This window comes from Lonchura striata, chromosome 6 (assembly GCF_046129695.1).
Source record: "Lonchura striata isolate bLonStr1 chromosome 6, bLonStr1.mat, whole genome shotgun sequence".
In the NCBI taxonomy this organism is placed as follows: Eukaryota; Metazoa; Chordata; class Aves; order Passeriformes; family Estrildidae; genus Lonchura; species Lonchura striata.
This window is the reverse complement of record NC_134608.1, coordinates 25,559,115-25,580,135: the sequence shown is the minus strand read 5'-3', so window position 1 is coordinate 25,580,135 and position 21,021 is coordinate 25,559,115. Positions and strand designations below refer to the sequence as shown.

General features: G+C 40.4%; 1 protein-coding gene across 2 annotated transcripts in view; it reads right to left on the bottom strand.

Moving 5' to 3' along the window:
- Positions 1–12,853, bottom strand: part of SNX6 (sorting nexin 6) — a 28,040-nt gene extending 15,187 nt beyond the window's left edge. Inside the window, exons 1-7 of one of the 2 annotated variants that reach the window (XM_021542673.3) lie at positions 12,790–12,853; positions 12,582–12,629; positions 6,962–7,066; positions 5,110–5,220; positions 3,547–3,668; positions 1,455–1,578; positions 134–229 (exon numbers count right to left, since the gene is read on the bottom strand). In XM_021542673.3, the coding sequence (XP_021398348.1) occupies positions 134–229; positions 1,455–1,578; positions 3,547–3,668; positions 5,110–5,220; positions 6,962–7,066; positions 12,582–12,629; positions 12,790–12,795 (612 nt within the window). In that variant the 5' untranslated portion in view covers positions 12,796–12,853. Of the gene's footprint in view, positions 1–133; positions 230–1,454; positions 1,579–3,546; positions 3,669–5,109; positions 5,221–6,961; positions 7,067–12,581; positions 12,633–12,789 lie in introns of both variants that reach the window. The other variant, XM_021542672.3, reaches the window with a different exon arrangement.
- Between the last annotated feature and the right edge of the window lie 8,168 nt (positions 12,854–21,021).

The window sequence follows — 21,021 nt, the reverse complement described above, 5'->3', positions numbered from 1 at the left end:
ATGGTTGGCCACTAATTCTTAAGTTAGATATCGCTATAAACATCCCATTTTTGTACCTATGTAAAATTCTGCTTCATAAAAAAAGGACAAATGTTAATACGTTTTAAGTCTTGCTATCTGAAGCAGTAATCACCTTTACTCCTGAAACAATGACACCATCTGCTGATTTAACCATATTTTTGAAGAAATCTTCAAGTTTCTCTTTCTTGTTTTTACCACGAACACTCAACTGAAAAACAAATTAATTTATCAAGTTAATTCATTTTCTGGAGGCCATAAAAGCTTAAAAAAATTTAAACAGAACTACATACACCTACTTGCTATACCTAAAACAGTTTTCCTGCTCTCTGTTTATTCTTATACTCTGCACTAATGGAGACAGGGCACCTTGCATACAGAATGAAGACTACCTCATTTACTAGATAGTTTATCACCTAATATACCATTCTAGAGAAAAAAAAGGGAAAGAGATCAGAACCATTCTAGCACCTACAGATAGTACCAAATGTACAGCATGTACGTTTCAGTTACCAGTAACAGTATTTATCATGCACAGTATAGCTGAGTTGATGTAATGATAGTTGAATTGATACAACCATGTTTGACTCTTTGGTGAATAGGAGATCTTTGACTTCCAGAAGATCATACTGGTTTAAGCCTCCTCACCCTTCCTATCCATCTAACTTCTCCCAGTTTATGTAAATTGAGGGCCTGAACCGGTAAGGATTTCTACATCAAGCAATAGAGGAACCTCTAACATATTTTCAATTAAGTTTGTATAAAGCTGAGCCAGTCTTTGTAATAATTTCTTCCACTCAATGTTGATTCCTGCAATTTTAAAAAGTAACTGAAACTCTTTGCAGAATAGGAGCAACCACTGTCTCCAACACCAAAGAGCTACGAGTCCAAAAGTACTCTATTACCTCAATTCAGTATGTCACATGTGGAAAGCCCCACTAGTCCAATACTCAGGAAAACTTTAACCACATTTTCACTCACATCATTAACATTATCAGAATATGTCATCAGAAATTCTCTCTAGTTTTGTTAGCAATAGAATTTATACCACAGTTCCAAATTCTAAAAAATTAGTGTTCCATTTTGTTGCATAATTTTTTCCCTGCAGCAAATAAAAATAATTCCAAGAGTGGAAAAGTATATTGTCAAATAAAATCACCACCAAAAGCTCATCTTTTTAATCCAAAATATACTGGATTTCCAGTAATATTTTTGATGCTGAAGTTAAAGCATATAGTGCATTTGGTTCCCCAGCTGGCAGAAAATGAACTCCTACAGACTAAATGAATTTCTAACTTTTACAATACAAATATGTCTGGCATGAAGGAATTGATGTCTTTTGCTCCAGGAGGTAATTCCCTCTTAATCAGTTTTCCATCCTACCATAAAAGCACATCACGATTTCTCTTGCCAGTAATTCAGATTTCAATACTCACATCCTGATTATATTCCAAGAATACATGGAAATTTAAGTCCTTTCTCAAAATAGGATGTGCTGCCACGCGACACAAAAACACTTCATGCATTGCAACTGTCTTCTTGAATATTGCCAAATATTCACTAAAAACAAGAAATAAGACAGACATAAGAATTTCATATGAAGCAAGTAAGTTTAAGATAAACCTAGTGAGCAGCTTTAAGAGATCCTCGGTAAAGGTACAAAATTACAAGCCAATATATTGAAGTTTATCACTCCAATGCTTGATATAGACATAAATAAATACTGCAATGTTAATACTAGGGAGAAATTTGAAGCCCAACACATTACAGAGAGACTTTCAACAAAGAGTCAACAAATACACTCTAATTTTATTATGATTAGCTAACAGACACTGGTTTGCTGAAAGTGTAACCTCATTTGGTTGTCCTTTCCCCAGCAACCCAAAAATCAAGAAACTAAGGTACAGACTACAGTCCCTTAGCACTGTGTATTGATGTGCAAATTCCTTCCTCCCCATCTCCATCCCCTTGCCCATTTGCACCCTCCTTACATATTTACATGTTTATGTCGTTTTTTTAGCTGTTTAGACAGTCTTTTATTTCATGTTAAAACACCTAGCCTTTTTGAGCCAAAGCTTACATTGTTGTCTCGCTTCATAGTGATTCTAAAAGTGAAATTAAGAGCTACATTTGGTAGGTACAACAAAAAAACACATTTAACCATGACAATCACATAGTTGCCCCATTCAGCCAACTCAACTTCAAAGCAATTACTCACTTGCAATTTAATTAAGAGGAAGGCACTCTTATCAATAAAGGTTTGCTAGAATTCACTGTGCATTGCAAATTCAAAGAGTAAGACGCAACTCATCTAAAAATGAGGAAAGGGCTCTTTTTCCCATTCTGAGGTCAAACAGTGAAATTGTAATCAGTGCTTTTCCTTCCACTATGTGCAAGGAGGTTAAGATTTACATACCAGCAAACCAGCAGGGCCAGTGTTGGGAGATGTTTGATCTCAGTGAGAGTAGTAGTCATTCAGTGAAGACAAAAAAGGAGGATGCAGAGGATGGAGGTGGCAGTAGAAGAAACCCAAAGTTTTCTGTGTTATCCAACCCCTAACCAGACCACAAGAGAATCATGATCAGGGCCGCTGGAAAACCAGATTCTTTAAAATCTATAGTGTTCTGCTAATTTCCAGTTTTCTGCATATGAAGTGTATATCTACTCTGCTATAAATTATGTTGTACATCTCACTAATACAGAGCTTTTTAAGACATTTGCTCACAGCAGCTGAAGTTCGGAGAGAAAGCAGCAGTTGTAAGAGTTCTATGTACTTTTCTTGCCAATTCAGAGCTCTTGATAGAAGCAGTCTAGAAGCAGCGTAAATATACACTTGAAAACTGAAACCAATGACAGGAAAAAGATCAAAGAAGTGAATGCATGATAAAGAAAATGGACGAAGCAAGGAGAAACTTCACTGTGTAATTCAATATGGAACAAGAAGCTTCAGAGCAGTTATTTCAATATAAATTAAATTCATAGTAAGAGAAAATAGTATTTTCAGGAAGTATATTCTCCTTGCACAAAAATTTTTTTTTAAAAGTGTCAAAAAAGGAATTTTCTAGTAATCTTCATATTACTTGGAGAACAAAAGGTTGGCATCTATGTTTACAGTACCAACCACATGCACAGCTCCCTATTCCCAATCACTGCGTGTATTACCCTAAAGTCTAATTATACTTATCAAACGTGGAACACCAGAACTAAAAAAGATAGAGGTTATCTCCTCCCTTTGCAGATGTTCTGTGAAGAACAGGATCTAAGTACTTTCTTTCTTATGAAGGAATGCTCAAAACCAAGCTGATTTATTTCCTGTTTTAGAAGACCTTCCATGAAATTATTTCTACAATTTTCCTAATGGCACTGATCATGATCACTAAGATTAACCTTGGTTATATAACAATTGGATTTTCAAGTCTGTGTTTCACAGAGAACCATTACAGTAAGATCAGAAACATGGGACAGCAATCAGCATTAAAAGTTTTGGAATATAAATAAATTCATAAAGTAGTAATCAAGTTTACATACGCTTCCAGTTCTTGTTTCATCTTGGTGAATTCTTCTTTAGTCATTGATCCTTCCCCTTCTCCAAGTTTCTGCAGTTTCTCCCTGGAGGCATCAAAGTCAGGCCTGGGTGGTGCTGGTGGAATCTGGAATTGAATCCAATTTTTTTTAAGTTCTCATTTTCGCAGTCAAACAACACCCATTCACAGTACAGGAACTGTAGACTGCCTGCAGCTTTTTAATACATGTTTCTCTCTTTCATCATTCATTACAGCATTTCTGGATAAAGTCTCTCATTCAGGAGCTATTCGTGCTGCATTACTACACCAATTTCGGTCAAGTGTCATTGAAGATTACTAAAGTATTAACTAATAGCTTCAGTTTAATTACAGCAGAATCCAAATAATACTTCATTTCCTACGACAATGACTTAAAACTTGAAAAAATTATTCTTAATTAGTTTTGGTGTAGCTTATTTGGTAAGGATTATTTCTTATTTAAAGAAAGAAAAAAAAAAAAGAATTTCACACCATCCATTTCTAACTCCCCAAAACTTTAAACCAAGAAAACCATTCCTTATTGTTTGCAGGCACTAGCTCTTTCGTACAACTCTGCTGACATTAAAAACATATGTGTTGAAGTAACAAAGGCCCCAGTCAACAGGGGTCTATGTTAATTTTGTATCACAGTATATTAACACTGAAGAGAAAACATCAGAGTCAAACTAAACCTGAACCAGTGCCAGGAAAGGAACAAAGAACTAAATATGTTTAAATTGTAGCTGAAATTAGTTATGACAACATTGAAGGTCTAGTCACTTCAAATAGCTTTTCCGACTAGGAAAAGACTAGCTCAAGAATGGTATGACCATCACTGATTATACTCATTATAATTTACCAGTAATCAATTAGAAATATCTGTTTACCCTCTGAATCAGTAAACATCCCCCAAACACAAAACAAACACCTAACTTTCATACCAAGGTGAAAAATATTCCTATTTGCAATTAACATATGAAAAGCAGTACCATTTTTAATATGCAGTATCATACAGTGCCTGTCTTGAGACCTCTGCTCCTGGAATGCCTGAAATTAACTTCAAATTATAAGTTATTATATACTGAGGTTCCCTGTAGTTCTACATGGTATTTAAATTGTTTTTTCCTTCCTCTTACTTATGGAAAAATGATTCTGATCTTTATAATGAGAACTCTTAAAACAAAGGCAACATGAAACTTGTAACTAAGTTAAACATTAACTTGCAGAAACAATACCACCAAGTTATACAGTTCAACCCGCTCCCACACTTTTAACACAGTGGCATAAAAATACACTTGGAGACAAATTTAACTACTCAATTCTTAGAAGTAAAGGGCAAGAAAATATGACAGCTACTGTAGCTTTCTTTCAAGCTTGCTTCAACCATTAATTTTGTATAATTGCGTAAACTGAAGTATTAGAGAAGCTTATCTGATTTTATAAGGACTGAACACCTGCTGTTTCCAGTGCATTTAAACGCAGTCTCGAGTAGTTTTGGTCCAGCCCACAGAAAATGGTACATATAAACCAAAAGAATACCAGTACTTACAATATAGCCAGCATAGTCCTCATTCTCAACAAAAGAATCATGAAGCCAAATAAACTCTTCATGTTGCCGGACAACAGAAAATTCGTTTTGTTTGAAATTTGGTAAGGAACTCTAGAAGGGTAAAAGGAGGTAGAATTATGGCAATGAAGGAGGTAGGGAGGAAGAAAAACTCAACAAAAAACAAGATTTTTCATTACTACATGAGAAAAAGCCTTGAGGGAACAACAAAAAAGTCTCCAGAAGTTCACATCACAATTATTACCCTCATCTTAGTGCAGTAATCAATTGGCATGGGTTCCCATAAGAGGTTGTAGAGTGTCTGCTCTCATTGACATGTTTAATATCTTTATCAATTTAATCCTGGAGTTCTGTTTAGTATCTTTATCAATGATCTGGATGAGGGAACCAAGTGCCCCTTAGTCAGTTTGTAGGTGACACCAAGTTGGGCAGAGGTGTTGATCTGCCAGAAGGCAGGAAGGATCTGCAGAGGGATCTGGACCAGCTGGATCCATGGGTTGAGGCCAACTGCAGGAGGTTCAACAAGGTGAGGAGCCAGGATTGCATTTGGGTCACAACCCCAGACAGTGCTATAGGCTGGGGACTGAGCAGCTGGAAAGCTGCCCAGTGGAGAAGAACCTGGTCAACAGCAGCTGGACATGATCCAGTCTGTGCCCAGGTGGCCAAGAAGGCCAGCAGCATCCTGACTTGTATCAGAAATAAGGTGGCCAGCAGGACCAGGGCAGTGATTGTCCCCCTGTGCTGGGCACTGGTGAGGCCACACCTCGAGTGCTGTGTTCAGTTCTGGGCCCCTCATGACAGAAAAGACACTGAGGTGCTGGAGCATGTCCAGAGAAGGGAACAGAGCTGGTGGCAGCTCTGGAGCACAAATCTGATGAAGAGTGGCTGAGGGAGCTGGAGGTGTTTTGGCTGGAGAAAAATCAAGGGTTGACCTTATCACTCTCAATAAGGATCTGATATGAGGCTGTAGCCAGGTGGGAGCTGGTCTTTTCTCCCATGTAAGAGGTGAGAGGACAAGAGGAAATGACCTCAAGTTGCACTACGAGAGGTTTAGATTGTATATTAAAACATTTCTTCACCAAAAGGGCTGTCAAGTTTTAGAAGGGGCTGCCCAGGGAAATGATTGAGCAACCATCCTAGAGGTATTTAAAACACATGCAGATGTGGCACTTAGGGACATGGTTTAATGGTGGACTCAGCAGTGCTGGAGTAATGGTTGGACTCAATCTTACAGGTCTTTTCCAACCTAAGTGATTCAATGATTCTATAATCGAAACCCAAATGGACAAATCCTGAGCAATGTCCTCTTGTGCATTCTAATTTAATGGTGAGAATGAGGGAGGAGATAGGATTAATGATGTCCAGATATTTTATTCAACTTCAATTATTCTGTCACTCTGCAATCAATACACATTTGAATCTCAAAAAAGCCATAAACAGTAATTTAAAATGATCCCTGAATGTAATACAATTGCAAAATATGCTTTTAGAATCTGAAACTATAACAAGATCTAATCGAATTTAAAAAACCATACTGAAGTATATTCATGTACATTAAAGATTCTACCTGCAAATAGGCTAATTAATAAGCATGGGAATGGCATAATAACACATCAATACAGAAAAAAAAAGAACATAACTTTGTTCTAAACAGCTTTTTAAATCTTAATTATCTTTCTCTTATGCACTGCAGCTACACAGTCTCATAAACATGAGATAATTCTACTTTCTCATTTCCTCTGGATTGTGTTACACTTTGTTTCAACAAACAGTTTAAGCAAACTCTCTTTTGCACATAATTAAGAACTGTTGCATGTACAAACCCAGGTTTTACCTTTGTATGGACTGTGAATTTCACTTTATCCCTCTCACTGAGTGCATCTGAGATATCCACTTGCAGAGCAGCATCAGTCTGGAGATCTACATTTATTGCTCTAAGCTGAAGAAAAATATATTTAGCTTAAAATTAAAAAAAATAAAAAGGTAAACTATTTCCATTATTATTCCTTTGAAATCAAATCTAATGCTGCAATACTGAAGACAGATCACAAAACCCCTCAATATTAAAAGATTATTTTAAATATAAATACTTAAAATAAAAAAACAGCAGAAAAAGACATTCCAGTAGTACTCCTTATGAACCACCAAATAAATAGTAATCTCCTTTAACAGTATGCCTTGTTAGTGCACTATTTTCATTTCTGTAGATTCTTAATTTGCTAGTAATTGAGATGCTCAAGACAAAGTACATTTACAGATAGCAACAAGTTTGGTAGGTTTTTCTCTTTATCGTCTCCATTCCTCTGAACTGATAAGCTGCTCTAAATATACTTGTAAAGTAAATATACTTGTAAAGATAATTATAAAGATGTTAAAAATTGGAAAGGTACTTTTAAGGGGAAAAGTGGTTCTGTATGTCAAAGAAGCAAGAGCAGTTATAGACCTGATTTACTCACACTGTCTTAGACTATTCTGTTCAACATCTCTCATCATATAATGAAAAAGCTTAAAAGAATATCCTGAACTTCACAGAGCTAAGTCTTCTTGGAAATATTTTTTTTCTGAAAAGCCCCAAGGCAAAACATTCAAACCTGACTTTGAGGTCTTCAAAACGAGCATGAGAAATGGCAAAATTGCAAGGAATACACGTGGTTTTTTCTACAAGACATGAAACCTGAACTCTTTCACAAAATAATTCCAGTCACATTGAAAAAAAAAAAAAAAAAAAAAAAAGGCAATGATCTAATATAGCAAAACTGAAATATTATCTGAGCACCACAGTATTTGGCAGTAACTGGACCAAAAGCTTCAGTACTTGGTGCAACCTCATCTAGAGCCCAACTGGAAATTCAAGTCCCCTCACCCTTGCACCCTTTGCTGTTCTAGAGGAATCTGCCCCATGACAATTTCATCATCATGACCAACAGACATTTGGAATGTTTTTACAAGCACTAATGCTAACCCTGAAATCTTTTCCAATCACACTGTCAAAAAATATTTCAACATCATGCTCACAAGGCATACGCTTTACTGAGACATGGCATTTTCTCTGATGCTGCATTTTTTTCTACAAATATCCCATTCTACAGTATAAAAAGTGTTTTACCATACATAGATTTTGACTTTTTTTCCACACATTTTTTTCAGGATTGTATTTTTAAGTCAATATTTAAGTACAAAAATGCTGTAAGTATTCTCAACACATAGTACAGAGGTTACACATGAGCAGATTTTGAAGGTAACACTGTGAGGCACTGGAAAAGCTCTAGGACAGAAGCATCAACTGCCACATCTTGTTTTTTATATAAAGTTACCTTTCTATTGAATCACAGTGGTCAGATCCCACTCTAGTCTTGCTGTTAACCTCGATGCATGCACAGCTCTTGTCTATGTAGCAGCAACCAGACTCATGGATCTTCAAATTAGTGTGTTAAAGTAAACCAGCACCATGCAGTCTAGCATATTCTGCTAAGGCTAGCAAAATGTAACTGTTCAAAAGTTCTTACACATAGCTTTTCCTTACAGTGAAGTTGGAAATCATTAAAATGACTGCACAGTAACATATTCACACACGTGATTCAGGCATCGCCTTTTGTTTTCCCAAGGTTTAGAGGGTCACTGCCTCACACAAAGGCATATGTATTATCATGCAATGGTTTCTTGCAGATCGCTTCTTAGAGGCAGAATCTCCCAGCTCCTACTGAGTTTCCAAAGTGCTTACCATCTAATTTAGGAAAGAAAAATATAATGACATACCAATGTCTCCCTTATGTCATGACACCACATTTTTCAGCGTGTAAAAAGGTTTTTGTGGTTACCCTGTCTGGGGTACTGTTTGTTTTCGTCTGGTCCCCCCAGAATAAATTAACAGACTGAGTAATCTCAGAAAATAATCTGGATTATCTAAATGGCATTTTTGTAATCTTTCACAGTCACAAATATTTATACCAAAATACTTTCACATGTCCTTTTTTTTCTTCCAAAGTGGTACTATACAAAATTCTAGAATTCAGTATAACAGCTGATCAAGTTTGCCATTAGAGCATATCCAATGCAATGCAATGCCTTATCATATGCACTATTCACAACTTCAGATACCAAAGTCCTATCTGTGCTGAGAAAATTAAGAACTAGATATGACAACTTCACCCATGACATACAGTTGTAAAGGTCTATTTGTTTGATTTACACTGAGTTAAGTTTGTAACAGTTTTGAAGTGTTAAATCACATGTTAAGTTATGCCATGCAGCCTGACTGCCAACAAGAAATGTTTTCATCTGCAATGGTAATGAAGCATTTATGAAAGGTGTCAAAGACAATCAGAAAGTTGAAGGGCTTTAAATGTATTCATGTGACACAACGAATCACATTGCATTACTGGAAATTAAATTCACAAACAACATCACCACACCACAAACTTAAACTCTGCATCACTACTTCCAAAATAAAACTGTCACCAATGGATGGTTTTCTAGTGACAAAGGAAGTAGAAAATGAAAAAATAAAATAAGTCTGATACAGATAAAAACTGAAAGTACCTTAAAGTGTGGAAAAATAGAAATAAGGTAGTCTTTTAATCTTACCCCCCTCCAAGTCTAATACATACAATACTGCATAATAATTTTACACTTACATATGTTATCTACATCCATGCTGAACAACTTGCAAAGCAAAACCTGATTTAATTACTTTACAGTTTCCTATGCTATACCAAGAAAGTCCCTGTTCTATTCAAAGGATCTAGAAAACACCAGAAGCCAAAACCCAGGCCAAGAGGTGTTACAGTACTAACTGAGAACATAATGCAAGGAGAGGATTTAACATCTAAGTTCGTGCTTAAGGATCAATTATATTTCAAATGATAATGGCAGGAATCTGGTACAGACAAGGGAAACAACCAAGTGTTACATTCCTAGTTAATGTCATCCATTAACAGCAACTTCCCTGCTCTAAGCTCTTTCAAAAATTTTAGAGTAAAAGGACCCTTTCTTCAGCTGATTCTTTACAGGCAGTCAAATACACAAAACAAGGGGACAAAGAATACTTTCACAACAAAAGCTTTCGAAGTGTTTTCACAGCATTAAGTTTCCAGCAGACCTGTTCTAAAGGATAGCTCATTTCCACTGAATGTTACCTAACGATTCTATAGATATAAAATACACAGGGCAGTACTAATGGAGCAATACTACACTTTACAAAGCATGCATTGTTTATGTTAGAGAGAGCACAAAATACTAACAGCACCGAAGTTACACCAAGCAAACTCAATCCTATTCCATTTCCTAAGTGAAATTCAGAAAAGCAATTCCCACAAGTTCATTTTATGTAGACCATTTATAATAAGTTCCTTCTACAGACCACCCACTGCTACTTCCTCAAAGATGATTCTCAGTGCTCTGTTTTACAGTTCTCCAGAAAAGGCTTCATATGGTGTAACACCATTGTTTGAGAATTACTCTTCTGTGTGGCAGCAGCATAAATTCCAGCCCTCTTTCATCCCACCACCCCAAGATTAAACTTAACACAGCTGTAGCCAACAAACATGCTCTTGCAGCAGTAGAAGTACAGTTGTCACAGCGATATCTGAATTCAACAGAGGCAAGAGTATTGATTTTCAAAACTAAAAGCTCAATTACTCCAACGAGAAGTTGCCATCCAAGCTTTCAAATAAAGGCTTGACCTACTCATTATTTAATTGCAGAGAAAGGCAACAAATAAGAACTATGGAATCACTTTATGAAGAGATGCTTATTTTTACTACTCCTACTCAGACAAAAAGTATTACAGTTTTGAAGATTAAAGCACAGCAAATCCATCCATGAACAGACTGCCATATTGCTTTTGATTAACTTCACAAACAAAATCATGAAGATAACAACCTGTGTTTTAACCCCAGGCATTCAGACAGAACAGAAAAATTAATCCCCCATAGTGATTGGCATTTGAAAATAAGAAACCCTAAAAAAAAACTCAGGGAAATGAGAAGGCCACTGTTCTAGTTTAATTCCTCAGTACTGGGTGAAGATGCAGGAGAGAAAAAAAAAAAGACTGCATTTAGCCAACTGAGATGGTAAGTCATACAGCAGTACAAACAAGACTGCTAAGAGATTATTTCTTACGGTTTTCAAATTACCTTGTGAACTCTTAACGACCTGTAGCCTTAGAGGGAAAACTAATAACCAGCCAAACAAACAAGTTTCACAGGAGGTCAGATCCACAGGTTATATTCTACCTGCACCTTCAGATAAAGGCAACTTAACTGTGTACATCAAAGGCTGTTCCTAAGTACCAGGGACAACCCATGTAAAATACCTATGTAAATAAAATTCCACAGTTAGTAAGCTCTTCAGTCCTTATTCTGAGATACTCAAAGAACAACAACTACAACCTCCCCTCTCTCTTTTATCTGATATCATTAGTAAAGTAGCTATATAGGTAAAGACAAAAGCTTTACAGTAGCCAGAATTGGCCTGATACAATATCAGAATGCCTTTTTAAATTTCTGGCCATAAACTGGAACATAAAATGCAACGAGTTTAACATCTGACTATGGTGTGCATGATAAAACATTATACCAACATAGTGTTTCTCAGATTTTTGTATTTTTAATAATATGCTGTATACAGTCACTTCAATAACCACGAACAGGCAAGGGAACCTAAGCAACCCTGAAGCTGCTCTCCTACCTTGCTCACAGTTGGTCTTTCTCAAGATACTAAGTGACATGGATAATCAGTCTGACTAAATTATACTAGGTTAGCTGATTTGTTGCTTAAGTGAGGCAGGCAACTTAAATAAAGATGGATACAGAAGTCAGAAGAGAAACTAAGGCCAGAAACAGAAAGGCAGAGGAAAAGGTTTTCGCAGTAAGAAACGTAATTGTGGCGTCCTGTCTCAACAACAGAACTTCAATAAAGAATTTATTATGCAGCATGTGTGTGCAATGTAAATGTCCCACTGTTATCTAAGGGAGAGCCCCTGGGCCTGAAGGGAGAAGGGAGGCCAGGACTGCATCCCCCAAGCCCTGGATCGCGGCTGGCCATGGAACCTGGCGCTCTCCAGGGCCGGTCAGCCTGGCAGGACCGGCCCGCCGGGCGTGTGCAGCGGGAGAGCGGGGCCGCGGGGAGCGGACAGCCACCTCTGCCACAACCCCCTCCCCAGCTACTCCAACGACAGCGTGACACGACTGTCCTTCCAAAACTTGGCTGGCAGAACAATGAGGGGCACACGCACACAGACGCCGATATCAGCGGGAGGCTGTGCCAGGAGCAGATCGCGGCGGACGGACGGACGGACAGCCCGGACGGTCGCTGCCCAGCATCCCGCCTCCGTCCGACACCCACGCGGCGGGCTCGGGCCAGCAGCGCCCGGAGGCCCCCGAAGAGGGGCCGACCCCGTCTGCCCCGCGCCCAGCCCCAGGCGCCGGGTCCCGACACCTCCCCGCGGCACTTACACCTCGGTCCTCCTCCGAGAGGAAATCTGGGCCGTCGTCCGAGCCTTCCTGCTTGGGGGCGAGGCGGCGGCGCAGGCAGGGGGCACGGAAAGGCACGGCCGGCGGCAGGGAGGGCGAGGGGAGACAAAGCGCACAGGTTAGCGAGTGCCCGGCCGCGCCGCCCGCCCTGCCCCGCCCCGGCCCGGCGCCGCGGCCGCCCCGGACCCACCATCATGGCTGCTCGCGGCGCTCTGCGCCCGCCGGAGCCGCGGCCGGGCGGGGCTGCGGCGCGCGGGGCGGGGCGGGGCGGGGCGGCGGCGAGCGGCGCCTCTCGCGAGGGAGCGGCCGCTGAGGGGCGGGGAGGGGAGGGAAGGGAAGAGAGGAGAGGGGAAGGGAGAGGAAGAGAGGGGAAGAGGGGAGGGCGCCGGGCGGCGCTTCGATGGCGGCTGCGGGCGAGGGAGGGGAGCGGGGCCGGCCGTGGCCAGGGCGGTGGTGGCTTGTGCCGCAGCCGCGCGGTGCTGCCGTGCGCTGCTGGGCTGGCCAGTACCGGGAGCGGGTGTTGCGGGCGCTGGGCGTGCCCGAGCGCGGGGAGCGGCTTTGTTGGGTGGAACGCGGCGGAGCAGCCGGCAGCGCCGAGCCCGCCGCGCCGAGCCCGCCGCGCCGAGCCCGCCGCGCCGAGCCCGCCGCGCCGAGCCCGCCGCGCCGAGCCCGCCGCGCCGAGCCCGCCGCGCCGAGCCCGCCGCGCCGTCCGCAGGCCGCGGCCTCCGCTCCGCCCTGCCCTGCGCTCCTGCCCGGCGTTCGTGCGGGAGACGGGCTTTGTGCAAGCCTGGTGTGAAATGACAGTGCGTGAAGTTACGAGGATTATAATATGGCTTCGATTTTTGGGCAGTTAGGTGATTTAAGATTGGCAGCTGCCTGTCTCACACTAAGGAGTGGAGCCTATAGATGCTGCTTTGTCTAATGTAGCGGAAAAGGTCAGCATTCGCACACTAAAGCAGATGCGAGCATGGAGGGAGTCTATGCCTGAGACTGCATTTTTGTGTGAATCAGGGCTAGAACGGCTAAGAAGCAGCCTCAGAGTAGGGTTGCATGACCTGCACAGTCCGATCTCGGTGTGGCTGCGGGCTGCGGGCCGGTGTGGACATCAGCGCTCCCGTGGGCTGCACCCCCACAGAGGAGGGCACCTGCTCACCTGCAAATTAAGACCGCAACAAATTCGTAGTTTCCATCCTAGCTGGTGCCCTAGCCAAGTCATAGTTAAAAGCACGAGTGGGATAGGAGCACCACTTGCCATAGCAGCACCATGTATTTAGGTGGAATTAAGCCCATCAGGAAACGGCACCTTGAATAATGGTGTTCCTGTTGGCCTCAATATAAGTGCAGATAATGCTTTCTGAACTCCACACTGCTTAGAAGGCTGCTTTAGGATTCAGAAAAGGAAATAATCTCCTGAAAATTGTTATTAGTATGGAGAAACATACGCATTTTTATGCATTTGAATATGCATTTTATAAATAATTTTAAAAGCTGTTCTTCAAACAATTTTCAAGTATACAACCTGTTCCTGTCTTGATGCAGGCATGTGCAACATCATCCAAAATACTGACTTATTTGAGAAATAAAAATACTTTGTGAAGTACGGAGGAAGTATGAAAGATCTCTGGTTAAACACCAACTTTGTCGTTCTGAAGGCGTAAAGACAAAGTCACACAGGAAACTGATTTCTGGGGTGTTCAGCTGCATTAGTATCCTGTTCTGTGCACATTCTGGGTTCAGTATTGTATACCATTCCACTCAGCAAACATCTATTTTTATGGAAAAAAAAATTCGGTCACAGATTGTTTGCTTTCTTAATATTTATTATTTACTGCAGATACATTTTATTAGAACCAAATAATCCAGGTCAAAAAGTTGAGGAAGTGCTTCACAAGGAATAATGACACAATTTTTTCTTACAGGGGAGAGCTAAGCAGATCAGCTGACTAGTATTAATCTAGCAGGATGACCATCTCAGTTGCAGCTACAAAAAATAAAAGGTTATATAGCTTTCCAGTGTGGCTCTGGGAGTGTGGTCTGGTCATGTTTTGGTTGGTACAGAGGTTCATAAGGGAGCTGGTCTAGTGAAAAGTATCCTGCCCACAGTTGATCTTTGAGGTGATCTTTAAGGTCCCTTCTAGCCCAGCCCATTCTAGGATTCTCTGATTCTATGGTATTCCAAAACAGCAGCAGTGCTATGGCTCTAAACGTTGACACCAAAAGTATTAACCTTTCATCCTGTCCTGATCAGCTTATCCCAGGTCCATGTCTCGCCTTGCTTTGCTCCCCATGCTGCTCTCCAGTGGCGGAGCAAGGCGCGCTGCCTGCTGTTTCTGCTTCAGCAGCAGGGACAGATGGCATATGTCATGGGGACACCCTGGCTAGGAGGTGGGAGAAGAGGTTCTCCATGCTCTTCTGTTAAGACACAATAAACCTGCTCTGCAGCTCCAGCAGCAGTTTTCTTTGACTGAGCTGAGTTCACCCTACCTAACATGTTTCCATCTTGGCTGTTTGCACACTATTTTCTATATCTAAATCAAGTTAATGAACTAAATATAACCTAGGAATAATGAAATTACAAGGTGCAGTCGAGACAATCTGACAGTCTTTTGGTTTGACCGCATTCCTACCCTCCTCCACACACCTGGCTGTCTACACCAACTCTGGTCTTCAAGCAGGCCTTTAGTCCTGTCAACTTATCTCACCAGCCGGAAATTACATGGGATACAGGAGGGGGAAACTCTTTCAACAGTGAGTTCCACTGACTCTAATAAACTGTATGGATGGCCCATATGAATGCAGTTCAAAACCAAAAAGAAGAAAAGTGTTGGGGCTTTCAAATGACATCTTGAGAACTCACTCCCTTTGCTAGCAACATCCTCCTTTAGCTCCAGGACACACCTTGACTCACTCAGCTACTCATTTTTGGTCTCGTTTTTCCTCCCATTTTTCTCATTTTTTCTATTGAGATACCATGTTTTCTTAGTTTCATTTTCAGTTGCTAAACCCTTGAGGCAAGGATCGGCATTATCTTGAGTTTGCAGAGCTGTAAATACAAGGAGGAACCGAACCTGTGCAAGTTAGGGGAATGCTGCCGCGTTATTGTAAGGTCTCCCCGTTTCTAAAACATCCCCCTGCGAAGACCCGTAATGTCAGTAGATGGTGCTATATCCATATTTTTTCGGAATTCTTTTCGGCCGAGGTTTATCCAGCCAATTGCATTTCCTTTGTGTTTGAGCGTGTTATCCCTGGAAAATCAGAAGCCATACAATTTAAGAAGTATTTGGCTTTTATCAAAGAATCGCTGGGGAGATCTTCAGTCTTCCCACTCCATAGCATCATGTCATATAGTACTGTCTGCCCTGGATGACTCACCATGGAGTGATTCAATAGATGCAAGCATCTGATATAGGCAGGAACTGTAGTTCTGGTATTTCATTAGCTGATATGTTGGGGGGTTTTTTTAAGTGTGAGGAGCTATTCTTCATGCACTTTTTTCTTTTTGAGAAGTTTCTCGACTTCTCTTTCTAAGTCTAATTACGCAAAGTTTCCTCCAAACTACCTCATGTACTTCATGTGAAGCTCAATTACAGCATCTTGCAGTCCAGCTGTGGTTGTAAGGACCAGCTTTCCTGTATCTCAGTAACAGACTGATTCCTTGTTTTGTTTTGTCTTTGAAATAAAAAAACTTTATTCCCTAACCTACTTCATTTCAATTTTCTCTACTGATGCTAACTGAAACTGTATTAAGGACCCATATCATTAAAGCTTTATGGTGGTGCTTTTTTCTTTTTCCTTTTTTTCTTTTTTTCTTTTTTTCTTTTTTTCTTTTTTTCTTTTTTTCTTTTTTTCTTTTTTTCTTTTTTTCTTTTTTTCTTTTTTTCTTTTTTTCTTTTTTTCTTTTTTTCTTTTTTCTTTTTTTCTTTTTTCTTTTTTTCTTTTCTTTTCTTTTTTTTTACAGAGCAGATTATTACACTTTATAACAAATTAATAAATATTTACCTTTTATTTCTATGAAAACTCAGCTTTTAAGTGTAATGTTCTCAAAAGTTTAAGGCTGAATGAGAAAAAGGCTTCAAAACCGTATAAAACCTGTCTAAAAAGCTCAGTTAGCAATAGAGGCTTTTTACCTGTTATGGAGATAGATCACTTTATAGCAAAAAATTACTATCAAACTGATAATATTTCCTTAGAAACACAAAGAGGATGTGATATGTAGGATTAAAAGAACAAGAAAGACAGGAAAAATTGTATAATATTATATAAGAGAAAGAGAACCATAGCTTAGTACTGCTCAGTAACTTCTAGACACTCTGAAGAACAGTAATTTCCATAAGAAAAGAAAAGAAATATCTGTTCCTCAGTGTGGAGTAGTCTTCTGTGAATTCCAAAGCATAATGGGGACATATGCAAATAGTAAGGATGTGTGGTTTTCTATTCAGACTGCAGGGACCCAGAAAAGGCTTGCTGCGCAGTATTAAAAATCCTGGTCTCCTTGTGCAAGATGCTGACTCTATGTATGAAGCTATATTGTAATGAAATTCATCACACTTCTTCCCTAGGAAAGAATCAAATTCTTTCTTTTTAAAATTTATTTACATGGCATTACAGACACTGTCTGCCATGAATGACTTAATGGCCATATGCAGTTACACTGATGCAGAAATTTGAGCTATCTAACCCTCATTTTTCACCACTGCCTTGAACTAACACCAAGAAGCTATAAGGGGAAGAATATATTATGCAGTACAGGTAAAATTCACTTATTCTGAGCTCTGAACGTATTGACATTTTTTTTCTTCTTTGGATTAACCTAATTGTCATATTTCTGTAACAGGTTGTTGGAGATCATGGATCTGCACAAATTCTTCATTAGAAATGGATGCAAAAGGAGACTGCATCTCCCATAGCTCCTATAGGATTGTCTAGGAAGGAGCCTATAAAGAAGTTCTCCCTGTTTCACAGGGGTGCATAGAAATGTTTATAAACAAGTCACAGACTGATCAGCATCAGCTGCCTACTCTGGATTTAAAACAATTGAACTCATCTCTTTCCCTAAACTGCAGTCCCTTCTTTATAAACCAGTTGAAACATGGAGTTTTTCAGAGAACATTCTCAGAGAACTCTTTTTGATCATTCTTCACAGTTCTTAATGTCTTTTTTTTAAGAGAAAGCCAAAATGTCCTGCCTCACTTTTGCTCCATACTAAGGGTTTTACTTGTACCAAGTACAGCACAAAATTATTTAATTTTTTATTGTAACAAAATTTATTTTTATAACAGAAAAAGAAAAACCATTTTGGTAACGTGACAGCTGAAAACAGGGAGATTGTTTTCCCATGTCAAATATCAGGGTTTTAATTTTAGAGCTGCCTGGTTTAATCCATGTGCTGTGGAGGGCAATAAGAATGCTTAGGGATATCAGCCTCACAACAGCCTTAACTCTGTCAGTCAGTAACTGCAGTGGTAAGAGCATTATGGGAGACTTCTCCAAAGCAGTGTTATTGCTCTTTTTGTGTCAGATGTTGAGATGAGTCTGAGGTAAAAATACCAGAAGACCTTTTACAGTACTGCGTGTCACAGCTAGGGAATAGTAAAATTGACAAGAACTCCTCAGTATAAATAAGGCCTTGTTGATGAAAGTGCGACCAAGAAGGATAAAATGCAGATTTGCTAAGACTGACCTCATACACGTCATTCCTCAAAGGCCAGCTCTGCCCCAGCAGGACAGCACCAGGCAGGGAAGACAAAGCAGCTCTTGTGTCTTGTCACTGGTACAATAGTGGGTATCAGGAAGGACTGCACAGTGTTGCTTATGTTGTCAGACCAGACTGAATAACACTTTCTGCCTAATTCAGTATGTATCAGTGTTTTTGGGGACTACTACTTTTTTGTTCCCTGTTATCTTATTACTTTTATCCTATTTTTTTTTGTTTTTCTTTTTGATTATTTTCCCCTCTTTTTTAATAGCTACCATTTTTCCTTCCTGTTCTCTTATTCTCCTTCCAGTCTGTCTCTTCCTTTCTCTTTGTTGGACCACCCCATTCCATAAGCCAATTTCCTTTGGTCTTGACTGAGGGCAGCTGTCTGTTTCCTCCAGCTTATTGTAAAATTGCTACTTTCCCCTCACTCCCAAACCTTTAGGTCCTCTGTGTAATCAGCTCATTCCATTTTTGTCTCTTCTTAATCTCAGTCTTAGATCCAGTCTTCTGTTGTCCTATTCTGCTCCTCACTGGCTTCTTGGTCACTGTTTTTTGCTGTTGTACTCTTGAAAGAGACACTCTTCTGAGTTCTCTGAAAACCTTAGATGTCTCCCAGTGCTTCCTCTGAATGCCAGCAGTAGTAGGGCATCACTTGCAGTGTGAGATGATGTGATGACCATTAACATGTTCTGCTTGAGGCAACATTCACGTGCCAGCCAAACACTGTGTGCTCTTTGTCTTCCTGCACATATCAGGCGAACCTTACCTGACCAGCATTCTAACAATTTTTCTGACCAAAACGGTCTCATTCAAAATAGTCAAAGATAAGAAAAAAACCCAAACATGTTGCTTCTGACATGTTTACCAGAGAAAAATCTTTGTTTGATAGATGCCATCAAACAGCATTAAACCAACTGAGGCATTATTTAATGGCCAGGAACATCTCTTCAAACGTGATGATATCTGACTCAAAAGCAAAGCTGCTTCCATCTGTTCTGACATTCAAATTACAGCACAGCTGCATGGGAGTAGCCATCCTAAGATACATCCTATGTTTCATTTATGGTCTCAAACTCCTGCTTGCTCAGAGGTCCAGTAAAAAAAAATAATTCTACCTTACATCCAAATGTGTTCCTTTCTATGTAGTATCTGCAGAGCCAGAGGCATTAGGACTTGAGGGATAGTCAGAAAACAAAAAATTGGGCCATGGAGACATTAGCTGGCCAACCAATCACCTCCTTGGCTCTCTTTTTCTGACTTAATGTCTATGGAGATGGAGATGTTTGTTAATTTTAATTTGTGTTGGACAGCTAGTTGCAATAAGAGGCATGGATGAAAGTGCAGCCACAGAAAGCACTCACTGTTCAGTTTCACTGCAGTTTTTCTTCCAGCTGTCTGCTTTTGAGTTAACATCTCCTGAGACAGCTTGACTCAACTGATGGTGTTCACTGCAAGCAGCCAAGATGTGCAGGTTTATCGTAATAGCTTCATGAGGAACTGATTCCCACAGTGCAACCACCAGCACTTGAGCTGCAGCCCATGCTTCCAGACAGGCCAGGTCTCTCAATCTGGAGATGATGAATGTAAAACAACCAAGGGTGCAGTTTGGATTAAGCTCATTATCATCACTGAACTCCAGCTGGCAACTAAGTACCACACAGCTGCTCACTCACTCCCCACTCCCCCACCCCAGTGGGGTCAAGAGGAGAATCAGAAAAAGGTAAAACCACAGGGTTGAAATAAGAGCAGTTTAATACTTAAAATTAAGTAAAATATAAAGAGAATTAAATTTTTTTAGAAAAAATGATGCACAATATAATCACTCAATACCTGCTGGCCGATGCCCAACCCATCACCAAGCAGCACTCGGTGCCCTTCCAAGTAACTCCTCCACTTTATATACTGGTCATTCTGTGGTATGGAAGATCCCTTTGGCTGGTTTGGTCAGTTGCCCTGACCATACTCCCTCCCAGCTTTTTGTGTGCTTCCTCACTGGCAGAGCATGAAACAGTGAAAAGTCCTTGACGTGGGGCAAGCACCATTTAGCAACACCTAAAATATCGGTGTGTAACCAACATTATTCTCATACTGGATCTGAAACACAGCATTGTACCAGCTATAAAAGGAAGGAAATTTACCTATCTCAGCTGAAACCAGGACACACATCAAAGGCCATGCTCCTGCTAAGGGCTAAGTCATGTCTCTCCATGTCATGCCCCATGCCTCTGCTGTCCCAGTGCTCCCTCAGTGCAGCCCCAGGGGCAGAGAGGTGAGGGAGCTGATCCAATTTGCCTGTTTTTCTTGAAGGATCAGTTTCACTTAGGCTGGCATAATAAGAGCATAGAGAGGGTATTAAGGGTAGCACACTTTTTAGCAGCAGTGCAGTTTTAGGTTGGCTCAAACCAATCAGGAAACCTCTTGTGGCATTGCTAGTACAGTACTTCATCCTGCACTTCAGGTACATTACAGTAAAGCACCCTACTGTGAAAATCCAGTAAGCACACCAGGAAAAATTTTGTGGCTTCTGCTGTGATGTTTTAGTGCAGTGGTTTTCACTGATGGACAGGACATGCCAATAAGCAAACACACTGAACCCATCTAAGCACAAATTCAGCTGGGATAGTTTGTGTGACAAGGGAGTCTGCACAAAGCATGCATGGCTAAAGATAACAAATGCACTTGTCCATCAGCCTCTAGCCAGCACAACTTTGTGATGTTGCCCAG